This window comes from Eucyclogobius newberryi, unplaced genomic scaffold, assembly GCF_026437365.1.
Source record: "Eucyclogobius newberryi isolate DKJ021-1_F unplaced genomic scaffold, fEucNew1.0.hap1 SCAF_7, whole genome shotgun sequence".
Taxonomy (NCBI): Eukaryota; Metazoa; Chordata; class Actinopteri; order Gobiiformes; family Gobiidae; genus Eucyclogobius; species Eucyclogobius newberryi.
Genome location: NW_027316389.1, coordinates 28,873,582 through 28,892,583, shown reverse-complemented (window position 1 = coordinate 28,892,583; position 19,002 = coordinate 28,873,582). Strand labels below are relative to the sequence as shown.

At 39.8% G+C, this 19,002-nt stretch overlaps 1 protein-coding gene across 1 annotated transcript; it reads left to right on the top strand.

The window, feature by feature from the left end:
- The first annotated feature begins 1,193 nt into the window (after positions 1-1,193).
- On the top strand, positions 1,194-18,505 carry LOC140348499 (uncharacterized). Its single transcript, XM_072434434.1, has 12 exons — positions 1,194-1,383; positions 10,844-11,022; positions 11,898-11,987; positions 12,404-12,505; positions 12,928-13,092; positions 13,246-13,336; positions 14,014-14,108; positions 14,711-14,908; positions 15,253-15,499; positions 16,014-16,271; positions 17,152-17,327; positions 18,025-18,505. The coding sequence occupies exons 1-12, from the start codon at positions 1,194-1,196 to the stop codon at positions 18,475-18,477; spliced, it is 2,244 nt and encodes a 747-aa protein (XP_072290535.1). The 3' UTR covers positions 18,478-18,505.
- The last annotated feature ends 497 nt before the right edge of the window (positions 18,506-19,002 follow it).

The window sequence follows — 19,002 nt, the reverse complement described above, 5'->3', positions numbered from 1 at the left end:
AGCTTTTAATTTTTTAACTGTCTCCAGCCGCTCTACTTCTCTGCGCTTGGCTTCCAGCTCTCTTTGTTTTTGTGCAATTTCTGCAGCTTGTTTTTCAATTTCCTTCATATGATTTTCTTGTTCAAGTAGAACTTCCAAAGCAGCTTCATTAGCAGCAACTTCCGCAGCTGCATCTTGTCTTTTAATAGAGTGTCTGCTTGATTGTCTAGATGAGATCCTTGATTGAGAAGAGCACTTACTGTGGTGAGACTTGACACCACTATTTTCTGAGGCGACAGACTTGAACACTGACTCTGTGTCTTCAAGCTGTTCTTTGTCCTCTGGACCTTCAACCTTTCTGATTTTTTGAGACTTCTCTATAGCTTCAGTGATGTTTCTTGTTACGGCATCGCATGTGTCCATCCTGCGTCTTGTGTCATTGTCAGGAGAATCAATCCGTCTCAGATCATTGTATGCAGTGAAGGTATTTTCAGCATTACTAGTAACCTTGGTGAGATGATCCTGCAGAAGATTAGTTGAGCAATGTTCATTTATAGCTTTCTTAGCATCCTTAGTGACAGCTTTCCACTTCTCATAGCACGCACTGAAACGATGTGTGGCCTTCTTTACCTGCTCATCGTGCAGCTCTTGTCCCTTTTCCGTTAACTTGCGGACTCTTGGGCTCCTTTGTGTATCTTGTGAGGTAGTGGGAATATCATCTTTAGTGCGTTCAGCTTCTTGTGGTTGCTCATTTGTCAGGAGTGTCTCTTCACCATCTTCCGCAAAGTCTTCATTTTTTGACATTGTTTAGTTTATTTTGAATGTTTACTTTAAATGTGATTAGTAGTAACTTAAGTTTTGAAATAAAGTATTTGTAGTAAAGGAAAAACCGAATATTGACTTGGGTTACTACTGTACTTTAACTTAACTTAATCTTTCAAATGTACACTTTTAAATATGAGCTCTGTTAGCGTGTCTCAACTACTAAATGTTGTGAATAAATCAGTAATTATTAAGAATTATTGACTATAAACAACATGCACTTATGTTACTTAGCACAAAAAATGCAGTATATGTCATTACTATATGAACATCACTTCAATTGAAACAGAAAGATAAAGATAATACCAGTCCTTTGATCAGAAATGAAACGAAAAATATCTTCTTATTACAAGTTCCTTTAACTTGTCTTATTTTCTGATCAAATTATCTTAATGAGAGTCCTTGATGCAACATTCATTTGTGGGAACCTGGATCTCCCGCAGTTGTTGCGTCTGGTTGTGCATTTGGCCGTGGCTCTGCGAGGCGCTGTCGTCTCTCCCGACCCTGGCACCGTTTCGTCTACCCATCCGGAGCAGAAGAGTTCTCACTGTAGCACCCTCAGGGAATTAGCATGGGAACGAGGTATAGAAAACGGGGTTTATTCTTGGCTTGAGAAGTTCGACAACTCTTGACAACCCTTGACAACCCTTGACAACCCGTGAGAACTGAGCATAAAAGAAAAATACAATAAATACAATGAAACACATTTACACTTTACATACATTCATCAAATTGCACAATAAAGTTACACAAACCTCGTGAGCTGACATCCACGAGGGGCTAATTACTTGGTTTGAGCCTTGATTTGACTTATTTTATATTCTTAGTTGTTCTTTGATTGTTTTTCAGCTATTTCTTTGATAATTTTCTTTACTCACGCTCAAGATCAGTGCAGCGTGGCAGCATCGCGCAGCAGTCTAAGTGCGTCTCTAAATTAGGTCCGGGTGGAAACTTAATTTTACGTTATTTGGTTCCGCATTAAATTTCACCACTAGATGGCGGAAGAACAAAGGCTAAACGAGCACAAACACTTTTATAACAAATAGGAAGGACTGTTACAGTTTAGTTTTGCGAAATTATATGAAATTTGACACACAACTCAATTTTAGCATCCCCATCAAAAAAGTCAATGAGACCCATGTCATAATTGTTATGGCGTTGCCGTAACGATGACCGAAACCTTTCATGTTATTCCAATGGGGAAATCGCCAGAACATGTTTACACTTTAGACTTTCACAAACTCCTCCCAGGGCGTCAGCCCTATTAACCTGAAATTTGGTGAGACTCATCTTCAGGGGTGGACCATCAAAAGTTATCCACATTTTCATTCAAAGAGTCACGGTGTCTGTGCGGCAAAGCCGCACATTTTGCCAAGAATTCAAAATAAAATAGCTTTTTGATGGTAAAACAAAGGGGAGAAGATGTGACAGCGTCACAGATTCAGCAGTAGGCGTAATAAAAGGACAATTGGGGCGCGTTAGCGCCCCCTCCTCTTGCGGCGTGGCGGCGGTGTGGCGGCGGCGTGGCGAGGGCCGATCATTGCCGCTTGCGGCTATATTTGTGTGTTGAATTAAAAAAGAACTTGACAGACGGCGACACATTGGACTTGGCCAATCCAGTACAAATCAACACAAGTGTCAGTCAAATGTGCTGCGCCGCCGCACAGAGACCGTAGCACTTGGAATATAAATATGGATAACTTTTGATGCTCCGCTTGTGTAGATGATATTTCCCAAAGTAAAGCTTGATCGAGCTATTGCCCACGGAGGAGTTTGTTAAAGTGTGAAGCATAAATTTGAACGTTTCAAAGATTTGGCGTTTTCCCATTTGTGACAGTATATTTGCAGCTCCACGGCACAGAGACCGTAGCACTTAAAATCAAAATATGGATAACTTTGGATGCCCCACTTGTGTAAATGATTTTCCCCAAATATGAGCTTGATCGAGCTATCGCCCTAGGAGGAGTTCGTTAAAGTGTGAAGCGTAAAAATGTGGTCATTTTAGAGATTTCGCTGTTTTCCCATTTCTGACATATATTTGCGGGTCCGCCACACAGAGACTGTAGCACTTAGAATCAAAATATGGATAAGTTTTGATGCCCCGCTTGTGTAGATGATATTCCCCAAATATGAACTTGATCGGACAATCGCCCTAGGAGGAGTTCGTTAAAGTGTGAAGCGTAAAAATGTGGTGATTTGAGCGATTCTGCGATTTTCCCATAAGGATAACATGGGATGTTTCTGTCATCACTACGGTTACGCCGTACAAAATATGACTTTGGCTCTCATACTTTTATGATCAGGATGGCAAATTAGAATTTTGTTCAAAATATCATGTCATTTGGAAAAACTCTATTGCTTATAGGCCACTCTGAAGGCCAAATAGTCAGAATTCTGGGAAACGTTTGCGGCTCCGTCGCACAGAGACCGTAAAAGCTATCCTTAAAATTTGGATAACTTTAGATGCCCCAATTGTCTAGAGGACGTACACCGATTTTGAGGTTGGTGGGCAAAACGCACTAGGAGGAGTTTGTTAAAGTGTAAAACATAAAAATGTGGATATTCGAGAGATTTAGCGGTTTTCCCATAGGGATAACATGGGAGGTTTATGTCATCGCTACGACTACGCCGTAAAAATTAAGGCATTTGTCTGATTGGCTTTTTTGATCGCGACGCCAAAATAGAATTTTGGGTAAAGTTTAGAAAATTTTGGTAAAACTAATTTTTGACCTTCAATGTTAATTTAAAGGTCACTCTGTAGGGGGCGCTATCGCGCCCATTTCAATTTTGTCATCATAAACTGGTCCAAACTAGAAGGTTGAACAACTGATTCAAATTTGGTCCTAATCGGACTTGTTTTGATCAAATGGGAACAATTTTTAGATCTGCAATATCCCAAAATAAGTTGTCCAACTTTGCGGCTGCGCCGCACACAGACAGTAAAAGGTATCTCAAAAAATTGGATAACTTTAGATGCCCCACTTGTCCAGAGGACGTCCGGCGATTTTGAAGTCGGTGGGCAAAACGCCCTAGGAGGAGTTCGTCAAAGTTTGACGTGAACAAAATGGCTAACACAGCGTGTTTTCATTTTCAAAGGAAGATGGCGGGCATAGGGTAATTCTGGGGGCGTGGCCACAATAATATTTGTTTTTTGTCCTCACGAGAGGAATGCGTGTTCCGAATTTCGTAGCTCTACGACAAAGTTGACCTCGGGGCGTCTCCCATAGGCGCAATGTATTTTGACTTTTGTCGGTGGCGCTGTCGCGCCATTTTTTAACGAAAAAAAAAATGGCCCAGAAAAAACAAAATTTTTCGCTGATTTTGAATTTTGGGTAAAGTTTGGTGAGTTTTTGAGCATGTTCAGGGGGTCAAATTAGAGTTCAAAGCGCTGAAGAAGAACAAGAAAAATTAAAGCCGCAAGCGGCATCCATCGGCCCTCGCGGGCCGCCGGCCTTCCGACTCTGCTCTCTGCATTTTACAGAGATGGCGCTAACGCAATTGTCTAAGAACTAAGACAGTGACACATTGGACATGTACAATCCTGTGCTTAACCAGTGCAAATAAAGACAAATATCGGTCAAATGTGCAGCTCCAGCGCACAGAGACCGTGACACTTGGAATAAAAATATGGATAACTTTTGATGCTCCGCTTGTGTAGATTATTTTCCCAAAATATGAGCTTGATCGAGCTATTGCCCACAGAGGAGTTCATTAAAGTGTGAAGCATAAATGTGAACATTTCAAGGATTTGGCGTTTTTCCCATTTGTGACATATATTTGCGGCTCTACCGCACAGAGACCGTAGCACTTAGAATCAAAATATGGGTAAGTTTTGATGCCCCGCTTGTGTAGATGATATTCTCCAAATATGAACTTGATCGGGTATTCGCCCTAGGAGGAGTTTGTTAAAGTGTGAAGTGTAAAAATGTGGTCATTTTAGAGATTTTGCGGTTTCCCCATAGGGATAACATGGGATGTTTCTGTCATCGCTACGGCTACGCTTTACCAAATATGATTTTGGCTCCCATACTTTTTATTTTGGGGATGGCAAATGAGAATTGTGTGCAAAATGTCATGTAATTTGGAAAAACTCTTGTTTATAGGCCACTCTGAAGGCCAAATAGTCCAAATTCTGCGAAAAGTTTGCGGCTCAGCTGCACAGAGACCGTAAATGTTATCCATAAAATTTGAATAACTTTAGATGCCCCACTTGTATAGAGGAGGTACACCGATTTTGAGATCAGTGGGCCAAACGCACTAGGAGGAGTTCGTTAAAGTGTGAAGCGTAAATGTGAACATTTCAAAGATTTGGCGTTTTCCCATTTGTGACATTATATTTGCAGCTCCACGGCACAGAGACCGTACCACTTAAAATCAAAATATGACTAACTTTTGATGCCCCGTTTGTGTATATGATTTTCCCCAAATATGAGCTTGATCGGGCAATCGCCCTGGGAGGAGTTCGTTAAAGTGTGAAGCGTAAAAATGTGGTGATTTGAGCGATTCTGCGATTTTCCCATAAGGATAACATAGGATGTTTCTGTCAACGCTTCGGTTACGCCGTACAAAATATGACTTTGGCTCTCATACTTTTATGATCGGGATGGCAAATTAGAATTTTGTTCAAAATATCATGTCATTTGGAAAAACTCTATTGTTTATAGGCCACTCTGAAGGCCAAATAGTCAGAATTCTGGGAAACGTTGCCGGCTCCGTCGCACAGAGACCGTAAAAGTTATCCTTAAAATTTGTATAAATTTAGATGCCCCACTTGTCTAGAGGACGTACACCGATTTTGAGGTTCGTGGGCAAAACGCACTAGGAGGACTTCGTTAAAGTGTAAAACATAAAAATGTGGATATTTGAGAGATTTTGCGGTTTTCCCATAGGGATAACATGGGAGGTTTCTGTCATCGCTACGACTACGCCGTAAAAAATAAGGCATTTGTCTGATTGGCTTTTTTGATCGGGACGCCAAAATAGAATTTTGGGTAAAGTTTAGAACATTTTGGTAAAACAAATTTTTGACCTTCAATGTTAATTTCAAGGTCACTCTGTAGGGGGCGCTATCACGCCCATTTCAATTTTGTCATCATAAACTGGTCCAAACCGGAAAGTTTAACAACTGATTCAAATTTGGTCCTAATCGGACTCGTTTTGATCAAATGGGAGCAATTTTTAGATCTGCAATATTCCAAAATAAGTTGTCCAACTTTGCGGCTGCGCCGCACACAGACCGTAAAAGGTATCTCAAAAAATTGGATAACTTTAGATGCCCCACTTGTCCAGAGGACGTACGCCGATTTTGAAGTCGGTGGGCAAAACGCCCTAGGAGGAGTTCGTCAAAGTTTGACGTGAACAAAATGGCTAACACAGCGTGTTTTCATTTTCAAAGGAAGATGGCGGCCATAGGGTAAGTCTGGGGGCGTGGTCACAATGATTTTTTTTTTTTGTCCTCACGAGAGGAATGCGTGTCCCGAATTTCGTAGCTTTACGACAAAGTTGACCTCGGGGCGTCTCCCATAGGCGCAATGTATTTTGACTTTTGTCGGTGGCGCTGTCGCGCCATTTTTTGACGAAAAAAAAAATGGCCCTGAAAAAATCTAATTCTTCGCCGATTCTGAATTTTGGACAAAGTTTGGTGAGTTTTTGAGCATGTTCAGGGGGTCAAATTAGATCTCAAAAAGCAGAAGAACAAGAAAAATAATAAAAAATATAGCCGCAAGCGGCAATGATCGGCCCTCGCCACGCCGCCGCCACACCGCCGCCACGCCGCAAGAGGAGGGGGCGCTAACGCGCCCCAATTGTCCTTTTATCACGCCTACTGCTGAATCTGTGACGCTGTCACATGTTCTCCCCTTTGTTTTACCATCAAAAAGCAATTTTATTTTGAATTCTTGGCAAAATGTGCGGCTTTGCCGCACAGACACCGTGACTCTTTGAATGAAAATGTGGATAACTTTTGATGGTCCTGAAGATGAGTCTCACCAAATTTCAGGTTAATAGGGCTGACGCCCTGGGAGGAGTTTGTGAAAGTCTAAAGTGTAAACATGTTCTGGCCCCATTGGAATAACATGGGAGGTTTCGGTCATCGTTACGGCAACGCCATAACAATTATGACATGGGTCTCATTGACTTTTTTGATGGGGATGCTAAAATTGAGTTGTGTGTCAAATTTCATATAATTTCGCAAAACTAAACATTTAACCTCCATATAAAATCTGTAGGGGGCGCTGTGGCGCCAAATGAATTTATTTCACTTCAAGTAGGTTTAGGGCAAAGAGTTTAACAACTGATTCTAATTTGACGCAATTCGGACTTTATCTGCGCAAACGGCAGAAATTTTAAATATGGGAGATTTCTGAAATTTTAGTTACAGTTTGCGGCTTCGCCGCACAGAGACCGTGAGAGGTATCAATGTAATTTGGATAACTTTTGATGTCCCACTCCTCAGTAGCATTTTCACCAAATTTCAGCTTTTTAGGGCCAACGCCCTGGGAGGAGTTCGTAAAAGTACGACGTTTGGAAAAACTCCGAAGTCATGTTTAGCCATTTTTGAAGTAATATGGCCGACATTTGGTTCGGGGGACGGCGTTGCCGTAATAATATTTTTTACTTCTCTTGTCACCATCTACCTCTGCGCCAAATTTCATGATTCTACGATCAGATTTTTTTTGGGTCATTTCCCATCTCTCAATGCATTTTTGGTACATTTGGTGGCGCTGACGCGCCAATTTTTTTTATTTTAGAAAAGGGAAATAGCCAGAATGTAGAGAGGCACGATTTTTAGAGGTGTGCAAATTTTTGTGACTTTTCGTCAATGTTCACTGGGTGAAAAATAGGGGGGTTGGTCCCGAGAAGAAGAAGAAAGAAAGAAAGAAAGAAAGAAAGAATAATATTCCGATGCGAAAACAATGTTTCCCATTTTTCAAATATCATAAACTATACATTTTCGGAAAGCGCTCGCGCTTTCCTACCTCATGGTGTGGGTCCCTGGTCACTGACGGGTACTTTCGATAATTTTGAGTGGGCTCCGCCCACTTTGTGTTTTTGGCCCTCTATACAGTAATAATGTTCAATTTTTGCATTACATGCTTATATGCACGGAACATGCAAGAGATGGGGAACGTATTCGTGAGCTACTTAGCGCAAATGAGTGCTTTATATGGGGATGACGACCGCTTCGCGGTCGTCATCCCAATGTAAAGTGCTCGTTTAGTGCGAACTTTTGCACGGGCTTCGCCCGTTTACAACGGTAATGTTCCATTTTCCTACAACTAATTAGTATGCACGGGGCGTGCATGAGTGGAGGAGTGCGTTAGTGAGTGTTTGGAAGTGGGCGAGCGCTTCGCGCTCGATTTCGTGCGCACTACGTGCGCACTTTCGCAGCCGTGCTTCGCACGGCCTTACGAGATTAATAGGCCTCTCGCCAGCTTGTGGCGCTCGGGCCTAATAAAAATAATAATATTTTTAGCAAAAACAATATAGCCGTTTCCAGTATAACAACAAATTATACATCGTTTGAAAGCTCTAAGCCTTCCCGATACCGCCATGGGGTGGAATCATCATTACGAGCGCTTACGCGCTCGTCACTCCCTATTCCGTCGGGATGCCCCGCCCACTCCCCATAGACTTCCATTGATTTGAGCAGATACAAGCATGGCCCATGCCTGCGGCATGGATTCTCGCGTACGGGACGATGCCAGGAGGGTTTTTGGAGGAATGCAGCGCTTCGCGCTGCTGTTGTCAACAATTAGTGAATGGACTACGCCCATTCACTAATTGTTGACTATTTCTGTCATAGCAGGAGTAAGTATGCATGATCCATGCCTTCGGCATGGGCTAGTTCACTGTACTTGCCAGGGGCGACGAGGCACCAAACATGCGGGCGCAGTTGCAACGCTGCCTTCGGCCTTCGGCAGCGTTGCGGGAGCAATAGGCCCTCCGCCCTGCTGGGGCTCGGGCCTAAAAATATTAATATTTTTAGCAAAAACAATATAGCCGTTTCCACTATAACAATAAATTATACATCGTTTGAAAGCTAGTTCACTGTACTTGCCAGGGGCGACGGGGTTTGGTCAGACAGTTGCAACGATAGGCCCTCCGCCCTGCTGGGGCTCGGGCCTAATTACAAAACTGATCATATATGGTTATATAGTGGGTTTTATATAGCTTCCCGACAAACAGGTGAACATCCAGTGGTTTATGGCAGGCAAAAGTCCAAAAGCACCATAAAACAAAGGCAATAAGGAAGAGCAGAGACAGAGAAGGGGTTCAGTGGGACCTAAACCAGGACTAAACCAGGAATACAGCAACATGGGGACAATCAGAGGCAACAAACATGGAGTGAAAACTGGATTGGGAGTTCTGTTTTTAATAGTTTTACTTCAACATGGGACAGAGGCCCAGAGTAAGTACAAGAATGTCTTTTATAGAAAATATAAAGTGGAAAGGATGGTAATGTTGGACTACGGTATTGATCTAGAGCTGTAATTACAGGAACAGGTCAGTGTTTGATAAAGATGTTTTAATCCATACTTAAACTGACATAAACAAAGAATGGGAAAAGGGAAGTAAATGTGCAGACAAAATAACTGGATGAAGAAGTGATACAATATTTAAATGAATACCTGAACCTCAAAGTGAATATGAAAAATGCATTTAATGAACATGTTTAAACCAAACCTGAAAATCATAAAATATGGAAGATTATTTAGATTTGTGTCTTCTTGCCAAATTGTGTCCCCTGTTCTTACTCATCTAAGATATGCTCGCTCGCTTAATTTACAGCTATGAATCATTTTGAACAAGCTGATTCACTTCAGAAAAACAGGAAGTGTTTGCCCTAAACCGCTGCAGATATTAGACTCTAAATTAATATTATAACAAATAATAATAAAACATTGTGAACTGGGTTGTGTATTTTAACTTTTCATTAATTTATTTAGATATACTACATTTTGTGAGCGTGCTGAATGAGCACATTTATTTTTTGTAGAATATAATAAAGACTAAGGAGAAAAGGAAGTCTGCCACCTTTTTGTCAGTGGTATTTGGATGTTCAAAATGTATGATGCAAATTTTAAAAAATGATGCTGATTTTGGATAATTTGTGTAAAATGAAAAACAAATAAGAAAAAATAAATAAGAAACACTCTTGACTAGAAATAAATAATCTGAGGACAAGAACAGCAAGCTTTATCCATCCCGTGGTCATGAACATTGGAGCCTGTTCCCAAAGGTTTGTTCATTTGGCATTTGGGGTTTTAGGTTTTTTGGGTTTTATCTGTTAGTGCTAAAGCTGTGCAGCTAATGCACAAGGTCGTATTACCCACTGTATCACTGCTAGTGAAGCGTGCCCGAGGCCTAGTCAATGTGAAACCCAGGGATTAGATTTTTTCATTCTGTAAACCTTTGATTTTCAACCTGTGCTTGAGGTATTGCCAGGTAAATCTCTAATATATGGATTTTCCAACGATTCACAGATTAATTTAGGAATAATTTACAATTTGGAGCGTCCGAGGCAAATTTCCTGTCCAAAAAAGAAAACTAATATTATGAATAATCACCAATTACCAACTTTAAGGAACCAGGTTGCTAAGGACAATATTTGGTACATTATATACACAAAAAGTGTGATTTGGTCATATTTTATTAGGCGATGTGCTGTGGAATATTTTCAACTCGAAAAATGTGCTGTGCCGCTCGGTGGTGGAGTGGATAGCACACATGTGTCCCGTCAAATAAAGCCTACGGGTCAACAAATGCTTAAAAAGAGTGACTCAAAAAAGATTGAAAAACACTGCTGTTGGTTATTAATACATCCAAAAACAAAAGAGTAACTGTAACTGAACAAGATCAGGACTAAACAAAGACTAGAACAGGATCAAACCAAGTCCACATCAAGTCTAAAATAGGTTCAGTTCAGGACCAAATAACGCCGCATGAACACAACCTAAAGCAAACCACAAATACCTATAGTCCAAGTCTAGCCCTTATTTTAGGAAGAACTTTGGATTAACCTTCTCTGTTTTACCTGTAGCTTGTACAGCTCTTGGTCAGGTTTTCTTTGATGAAAACCAGCCAGAGGGGACAGAAGTCACGACCATCACCCTCTCAGGAAATGTCAATCTACAAATCAAAGAAACAGAAGGAAAAAAGGACCCGTTCAGGCTTGATTTGAACAAACTAGTGTCTACTGCGGTTCTGGATTATGACTCGGTGAGAGATACTGAGCCTGGGTCAAATTTAATGCATGCGCTATGAAATCAATATATTATCAATGTTTTCCTTTGTTAATTTCTGTTGTTGTAAAGTAATATACAGTCTGTCTTGTTCACAGGGGTTAGAAAGTCGGAGTTATTCAATCGAGATTCAATGCACGGAAGTGGGATCAGTTATACCGGTAGGACTACATTTGTAATTTTGCTTATGTGCCTATGACAGATTGGACTACTAATTTGACAAAAACACAGTTAAAATGACTATATTTTTGATTTTGGAATATTTCAAACAAATTGTATGCCGGTTTAGCTCATTTTTAAGTTTATAATTTAACTTCTTGGTTGTAAATTATGATTTAACACAAAGAAATTCCAGAACTATTACCTAGCAACCTTGTTGTACTCGGCCAAAACTACTCTAAAGTCACAGAAATTATTATTTGACGAATAAAATTAATTGTTATTTTAATTAATTATTTTTCAGGAGTAACAATATGAATCAAAAGTACAAAAATTGCATTGCACTCTAATTTTTTGTCTTTTTCAGTTTCAGACTCTCAACATACTCATTTTACTGCAAAATGTGAATGACAACGTTCCTGCTTTTGCTCAAAACATTTACCTTTTGAGCGTCGCTGAGGTGGGACAACCATGAGTTCATTCAAGACATAACACAGATGTGGTTTATTTACAATTTGTGGTGGAGAACTTGCACTGTTTACATTATTATAGCCAATACATAAAATATGTTTTGATCTGTGCTGGCATTTACCTACAATAATACTAATGTTTATAACATTATATATTATATTATGTCTATATATTATTATAATATAGACATATAAAAATACAGATTGTACCTTTTTGCCCCAGATGACTCCTGTAGGTAGCGTTGTGGGAACCTACAGAGCAATTGACCTGGACGGGGATCGTCTCAGCTACTCTCTGACATCGTCACTATCTGTAAGAATAACATTTCTGTGTTAGCTAACAGTCAAAAGAATACTCAACTTGTATGAGTTAAAATTAGAAGTGGAATGAGACAAGACACAAGATATTGTCCACGTGAACAGGACGAGATTTTTGAATAATTTTTTTGTTCAATCCACAATTTTGGTCCCACTATTATTTTTTGTGTGTTGTGAATTTTGTATGTGTTGTTATAAAAGGATAGAAATGACAAAACGAAGTCAATTTGGGATGTTTAAGCATGCTTTTAGTCGCTTAACAGTCTGACTTTAATGAATACATTAAACAGACATTTAGAGTCTCGCAGTTTTGTGACAATTCGAGATCTCGTCCCACCACTAGTTGAAATTATAATATTATTCAGTGTTTAATATTTATTAATATTCATTGTTCTGCCTGGTTTTCTTTAGGGCGCCTTCACATTGAAATCTCAAACTGACCCTGGGATTGTTGTGGCCAAACTACTGGACTTTGACAAAATTAAATCTGTTGAGCTGACACTGACTGTTCAGGTGAGAGCAAATAGGACATACACCAACTATTCCCATGACTTGATTTTACTCATGTCTCGCTAAAAGTACTACTACAAACTATGACAACAACTACTACACAGATACCCTTGGCAATAGTTTTCATTCTAAATGTATTGAAGCACCAAAAATATGCAAAAAATACTGGTTAAAGGGCCTGTTAACCATCACACAAAATAAATCATAAAAAACCTTTAGTAGTGTCCTAAATATACTTCTGTACCCAAAAAGAAAGCAAAATATTCACTGTTGCCAAATTTAAAGAACCAGACAGTCGCACGAACATTTTTCACCATTTTACATACCTCATTTTTTTACTAAAAGGTCTGATTTGTGAATGTTTTAGTAGACAACCAAAAAAAGTGTGATGACCTAATAAAAGGTTAAAAAACGCTGTATTACAGGATTTAGACCCGACCCACACAAACAGCACCACCATAGACATCACCATCACAGACGTGGACAACAGGCCCCCGTGGTTCCGGCCCTGCACGGAGATAGAGCTCCAGGGGGTCAAAATCTGTCCCAACACGGGCTACAGCGGAGTGGTGAGCCTCGGGAAGATGGAGGTGGGTGTCTCTCTTCAGTCCGAACACGTCATGGGCTGGACACGGGTTATTTTAATATTAGAAAACACTTTATGGTTGTGTCTTTGGCACGCCCTGGAACAGATTTGCAGCATTTTCTCATCGATATAATAAGGTACACATGGCTTTTTGCAGGATGGACCAATAGCGCTGAAGCCGAGTCCCATTTGGGCCGTCGATGGAGACAATGGACTAAATTACGCAATCAGATACTCTCTTGTCGGTGGTGAGTGAATGAAAGTCTTTAATGATCTTTAAATTGTTCCAGAATATTATGATTTACTATTATTGAAAGGAATATCCTAACTAATGAGCCACAAATGTTGAACTTTATCATTATTTGTTATGGATTGGCTCCACAAACTTGCATTTTAATCATAATTATGGCTTTAAGGCCTTTATGAAACTATTGTGAAGAGTGTTTTGCTTATTTCTACTGACAAGGACAACGTTGATCTTTGTGACAGTATTTCTTTTCACGTGGCTAGACCGCACAGAGAGAGCCATACACTGGAATTCCTCTTATCTTATCTTCAACCAGACCAATGAATCTGATGAAAAGGCAAATTCCACCATATAATTCTTGGCAGTCCTCAATTCTACAGTGTTGTGACTTCACGTGAATACAACCATTCAGTTAGGCGTTCCATACAAACTATTCCATTTGGGTAACGTGCTGTTTCACTGTGACATGTCAACCTGTCCAGGATTAAATACTAAATACGTAACAAAATATGAAACAAAAATCAGAAACAGCAAAGATAAATAAATAACCATTTCCTGAATTCAAGTAATTTTAAATCCATGCGCATATTAAGAAAGGCCATCCAGGGATTTTCTGCTGTATCCCAATCTTATGAGATGAGATTGTATTGCACTCTTTGTATTTGTTTCTTTTCTCAGGGCCTGAAGATTTCTTTGCGATTGGCCCTGATACTGGAAACATCACTCTGCTGAAACCTGTAGATGTGATAAAGACTTTCTCCATGACCGTGATGGTAAATGTCAAGTTATAATTTTTTTGTGATAACAGCTTTATTTTGTTAAATCATTGTTTAAACCATAAAATGTGTGTCAGTTGTGTTTAACCTGTCCCTGCGTTTTCAATGGAATGCCGCTTATTGATGACATAGAAAACGTTTACTTTTTCACTTTTCATCACTGACAGTAACTTGACTGATGTAAAAGTATAATAAATATTTACTACACGTATTATCTCACCAAATAAGTCATAAGTCAAGTGTCCATTGAGATGTTATAGCCTAGCCTGGAAATATTCCATAGTATTTAAACATTGTCATGGAGAAAAGCAGGTGATCAAATTATAAGTCAGATCTGTGGAGAGGCTTTTCAATGTATTTTGTATTTGAAAATAAATACCCGAAATTGAAAGTAAATACAAGATTGATTAGTTTTATTGCATTTGTATTGTACCAGGCAAAGCCAAGCATTAAATTAAGATAATAATGTGTCAAACACCAGAAAAGTGACATGCTGCACCTTTAACATAAAACGTTCAGCTGGAAATATAGATAAACATAATACGTTTATTTAAAATCCATCTACTTCACTTTGTGCTTTCTTTTCATGTCCGTGCCAGGCTTCTCAAGTGACAAACATATCGCAGGTTGCGACGACCAGCCTTATCATCAACGTGGTGGTGGAAAGTCTCCATAAGCCCCAGTTCGAGAGGCCGGTTTATCAGGCCGTGGTGAAGGGAGTCGGGACGATGGCTGTGGACGCCGCTGACAAAGTGTTGAGGATAACTGCACTGGACCAGGACTACGCTGCCGCCGGGGTGAGACAGAATAGATGTGATGGATGAGATTGTGGCGACTAATAGGATTGATAGTTGACACCATGACATTTTAAAGGGCCTGAATGAAACTCGAGTTCAACACCAAAATGACAAAAATGTGGATTTGGTGTGAGATTGGTGTGGAAATTAAAGGAGGATGAGTTGGCGTAAGAGGCTATCCGTTTGGTTTTTAGTCATTATAACTTTGCTCCAAGGTCAGAAATTGCCTTCACGAGACTTCCAAATAAATTAAGACCTGTAGATAGTGAGGCAAGAAGAGCAGGAAATAACTAAAACAATGCATTTTCACGTCATCACCTGTTCAACCTTTTATTTTTGCGCAGGGTATAAATCCTAACATTGTCTACACCATTACGGGAAGCAATCACTTTTCTATCATTAATGGATATGTGTTCATGCCCACTGCGGCCCCAGAAGGAATAAACTCCCTGAAAGTAAGCACAAGTCCTCATAAAAAGCTAATTTCTTTTTTACAGTTTGATTATAAATTAAATGTGATTCAGGTCATAGCTGAAGACACGCTCAATTTGGATACAGCGACGGCTGACCTCAACGTGGAGGTGCTGCCAGGTAGGAACGAAACATGCCTTGGCTTTAGCACAATCATACAGCTTTACATGCCACAAACGCTTTGGCTGAGGGTTTGAAAAACGCCTAATTTTGCTTCTGCTGCTAAACTAAGCAACGCTGGGAAGTTTTTGGGTCCATCTACAGTTTTTATTTGTAGTTTATGTTTACCTACTGACTAAATATAATGATATCGTTTTTTTTATTTTTTTAAAGTTAACTTTTTATTCATTACTATATAAACCCTTACAGATGCTGTAAATAACTACTGGTAGCTTGTGTTAGTTTCATTCTAGCTCTGCCTTTCAGATATGAGGCAGTGATTCACCAGTTCTCTGTTGGAGCTACTTGGATGAGTGGCAAAACTTGTGTCCAGTTGACAGAATAAACTTTCGTATTTGCAGTGGGATTCACATTATGTTTCGGGTGTTTTTCCTGGACACATCTAAAACATAACAAATAATCCTAATTAAAACAGATTCTGGGCCTTTATTACCTTTTTTTTTATCATCATGAGTATTCACAATTCTCCTCACAGAGCCCACCACCACCCTTCCTTCGACCACAATTACCACATCGACCGCTGAACCAACAAGCGACCCAACCAGTGCTGCTTCCACCGCCGTTACATCCGACCCAACAACGATCCCTTCCACAATAGTCACTTCTGGCCCACTTACTTCCACCACTTTAAAGACGACACCAGGAACTAGTGTCCAAACTTCCAACCCTGCACCAACCACTGAAGGCACCACAGGCAGCACAGCGCACCCAGGTTCCCACTTTTAATCAACAAACAAGAAAACAACTAGACCAAGGGTGTCCAAATTTTTTCTTGGCCCTCAGGCTTCCTGCTAAATTGGCCCAAACAACCAAAAGTAGTAGTTTTTGATATAAAATTGGAAAAGATCTGCTATCGTAACCTAAATAACAACCATTTTGATGCGATACAAACCTAAAATTAATGTTCTTTTTTAAAGGTGGTGATGATCATCAAATGCAAAATGACGATTCACTCCATTGTCATGCCGTCTCTGGCCCTCTGCTTCGTATATGCTTCAAATCACGGCCTTCAGTGAAAAATGATTGGACACCCCTGAACTAGACATTTAAGGGGTCACCTACCGCCACTACCACACCGGTTCTATCATATGAAATTATAAACATGGTCATGGTTTAGCAACTGATGGGTTCATAGATAATTGTGATCATTCAAGTCATAATATAAAGTAAGAACAAAAAATGAATAATGATGAGAATTGTAGGCAACAACAATGAGTGATTTCAGCTCAGTTCAATTGTTAAATTGTGATGTTTCTTCTCACAATAATTGTAACATTTAACATTGTGACATCCTTACTGCATACATTGACAAAAACTGCATATTTTAACTAATATTAATTTCACATTAGCGATGAGTGTGCTTGTCTATCATTAGATCTTGCAGCTCAGTGGAAATGTGGCTGTAGGTGTTAAAGCTTAAAAAATCTGGACCCTGCAAAAAATCAAAGTATATTTAAAGCGACCAATCAGAGCAGCTGCTTCAAGCTACAGCTAATGATGAATCAAAAATGCTTCAGCAAATGCAACTCATTTTGTGTGAAACCTATTCAGATCTTGGTATAACGGTTTGGTTTTGCATTTGGACCGTGAAGGCGGTGTGACCCAAATCACCGGGGGCGTCACGTCAGGGGCCATGGCCGCCCTGGGAGCTTCTCTGGGCTGTCTCCTGTTCATCTGCATCGCGGTGATCGCTTTCCTCGCTGTGAAGATCAGAAAAGGCGACACGGCCTGGAAGAAGATCAACGAAGCCAGCACCTTCAGGAGCTCTGTAAGATTGACTTCAAAATACTTCATACCTATGCTTTTTACTCATAACGTGTGTATATATATAATAATTCAATAACAGCCAATCATAATTTTAAATGTAACAAGCCCATAACGTAACAACCGGCCAACAATGTACGGTAATAACCTGTGTGAGTCAATAGCCTAATAGCGCCTTGCCAATAACATTTATACCAGCAGCCAATAATGTAAGATATCATGTTAAAAATGACAGTATTTCATTACTCCAAAAAGTATATTTTATCATAACAATGACTCACTAAAAAATAAATGGCATATTGCATTTAACTCTTAACTGTTATTTCAGATTAATTGAGGCGATACGTACAAATTATTATTTTTATCAAATATAATAGTGAATTCTGGTACAATTACTATTTAATTTGATGGTGTCCAGAATACTGTTACTGTCCTAAAATCAGAGTAAAAAATTGTGGTATTTGATCATGAAAGCAACTCTTATGCATTGAGTGCATTTCATTTTTCCTTCTGTAATTTCTGATAATGATTCTCTTAAAGAAATGCATGACAAATGATGAAATAAACGTTTTCACTCTACAATATCATGCAACTTAATGAGAAGGTTTTCAGAATACAGAAGACCAAGTCACATTATACGTTACAAACACATTTGATCCAGGTATGATGTTAAACATATATAACATAACTTGTGTTCCCAGCTGGGCCCATCCGGTCCAAAGGAAGGGCTCCAATTTACCAATGAAGCTTTCCAACATGATGATGATGACAAAGACAACAAAGGAGGTCCTTCTGGTGGTGGTCAGGCGAACGGAACTGTCCTGTCCGGTATGGAGATGGACAAACCCCAGTCCAGATCTGTCCCGAGACCACCTTCTCCGATTCAAGACGAGGAAAAAGAGGTGAAGCCCATTCTAACAAAGGACAGGGCCAAAGAGGACGGGTACAAGGCGGTTTGGTTCAAGGAAGACATCGACCCCAACGCCAAAGAGGAAGTAGTGATCATCCCGGACAGTAGAGAGGAGGAGGACGACGACGAGGATGAGGGGGAGAGGAAGGTCCCTAAAGTGAAGTTTACTGACGTAGACGTGGACAGTGGACTTGGGGACAAAGCAGAGGATTCAGATGAGGAGGTTATGTCGGCCGATCTGTGAGACAATTGATCATAAAACAAATATTACAATCAAGGTTTTCATACAGCTTTGGGCAAATGTTTCATTTTCTATTGATTTTACAGCGACCTGATCAGCTTTTCAGAACTCAGACTTGACTGAGGTTGATTCACTGGAGGTGGAAAGTGATTGAGCAGCATCAATCTGCTTCAAAAGACACTATTCTTAACCCATTTTTATTACATAGCTGTCAAATTTGGCATAACATTTGCTGCATATTGTTTATGAACTCCTTAAACTGTACCTTTTGTGGTTAATGTAAACAAAATGTGCTGTCTAAATTATTTCATATGTAAATAAACTAATTTGATTAACAATGGCATATACACATCTTAAAAGTAAAAATATTTAGACTTCAAGTATCATTTTCTGTACTTATGAAAGTGTGAAGGCACAAACATGTCATCTGCCCTCCGGGGTTAGTTTCGGTACATGCGTTAATGATTATGTCCATGTCTGATGTTTCGGGTTAGTATCAAGGAAACGGAAGGTAAAGTCAATCATAAA

Excerpts from the sequence above, each read along its gene's own strand:
- LOC140348499 (XM_072434434.1), top strand. The coding sequence starts at position 1,194 with ATGAGAGTCCTTGATGCAACATTCATTTGTGGGAACCTGGATCTCCCG. Across the intron at positions 13,093-13,245 it reads TGAGCCTCGGGAAGATGGAG|GATGGACCAATAGCGCTGAA; the intron begins GTGGGTGTCTCT and ends GGCTTTTTGCAG. Across the intron at positions 16,272-17,151 it reads AGGCAGCACAGCGCACCCAG|GCGGTGTGACCCAAATCACC; the intron begins GTTCCCACTTTT and ends TGGACCGTGAAG.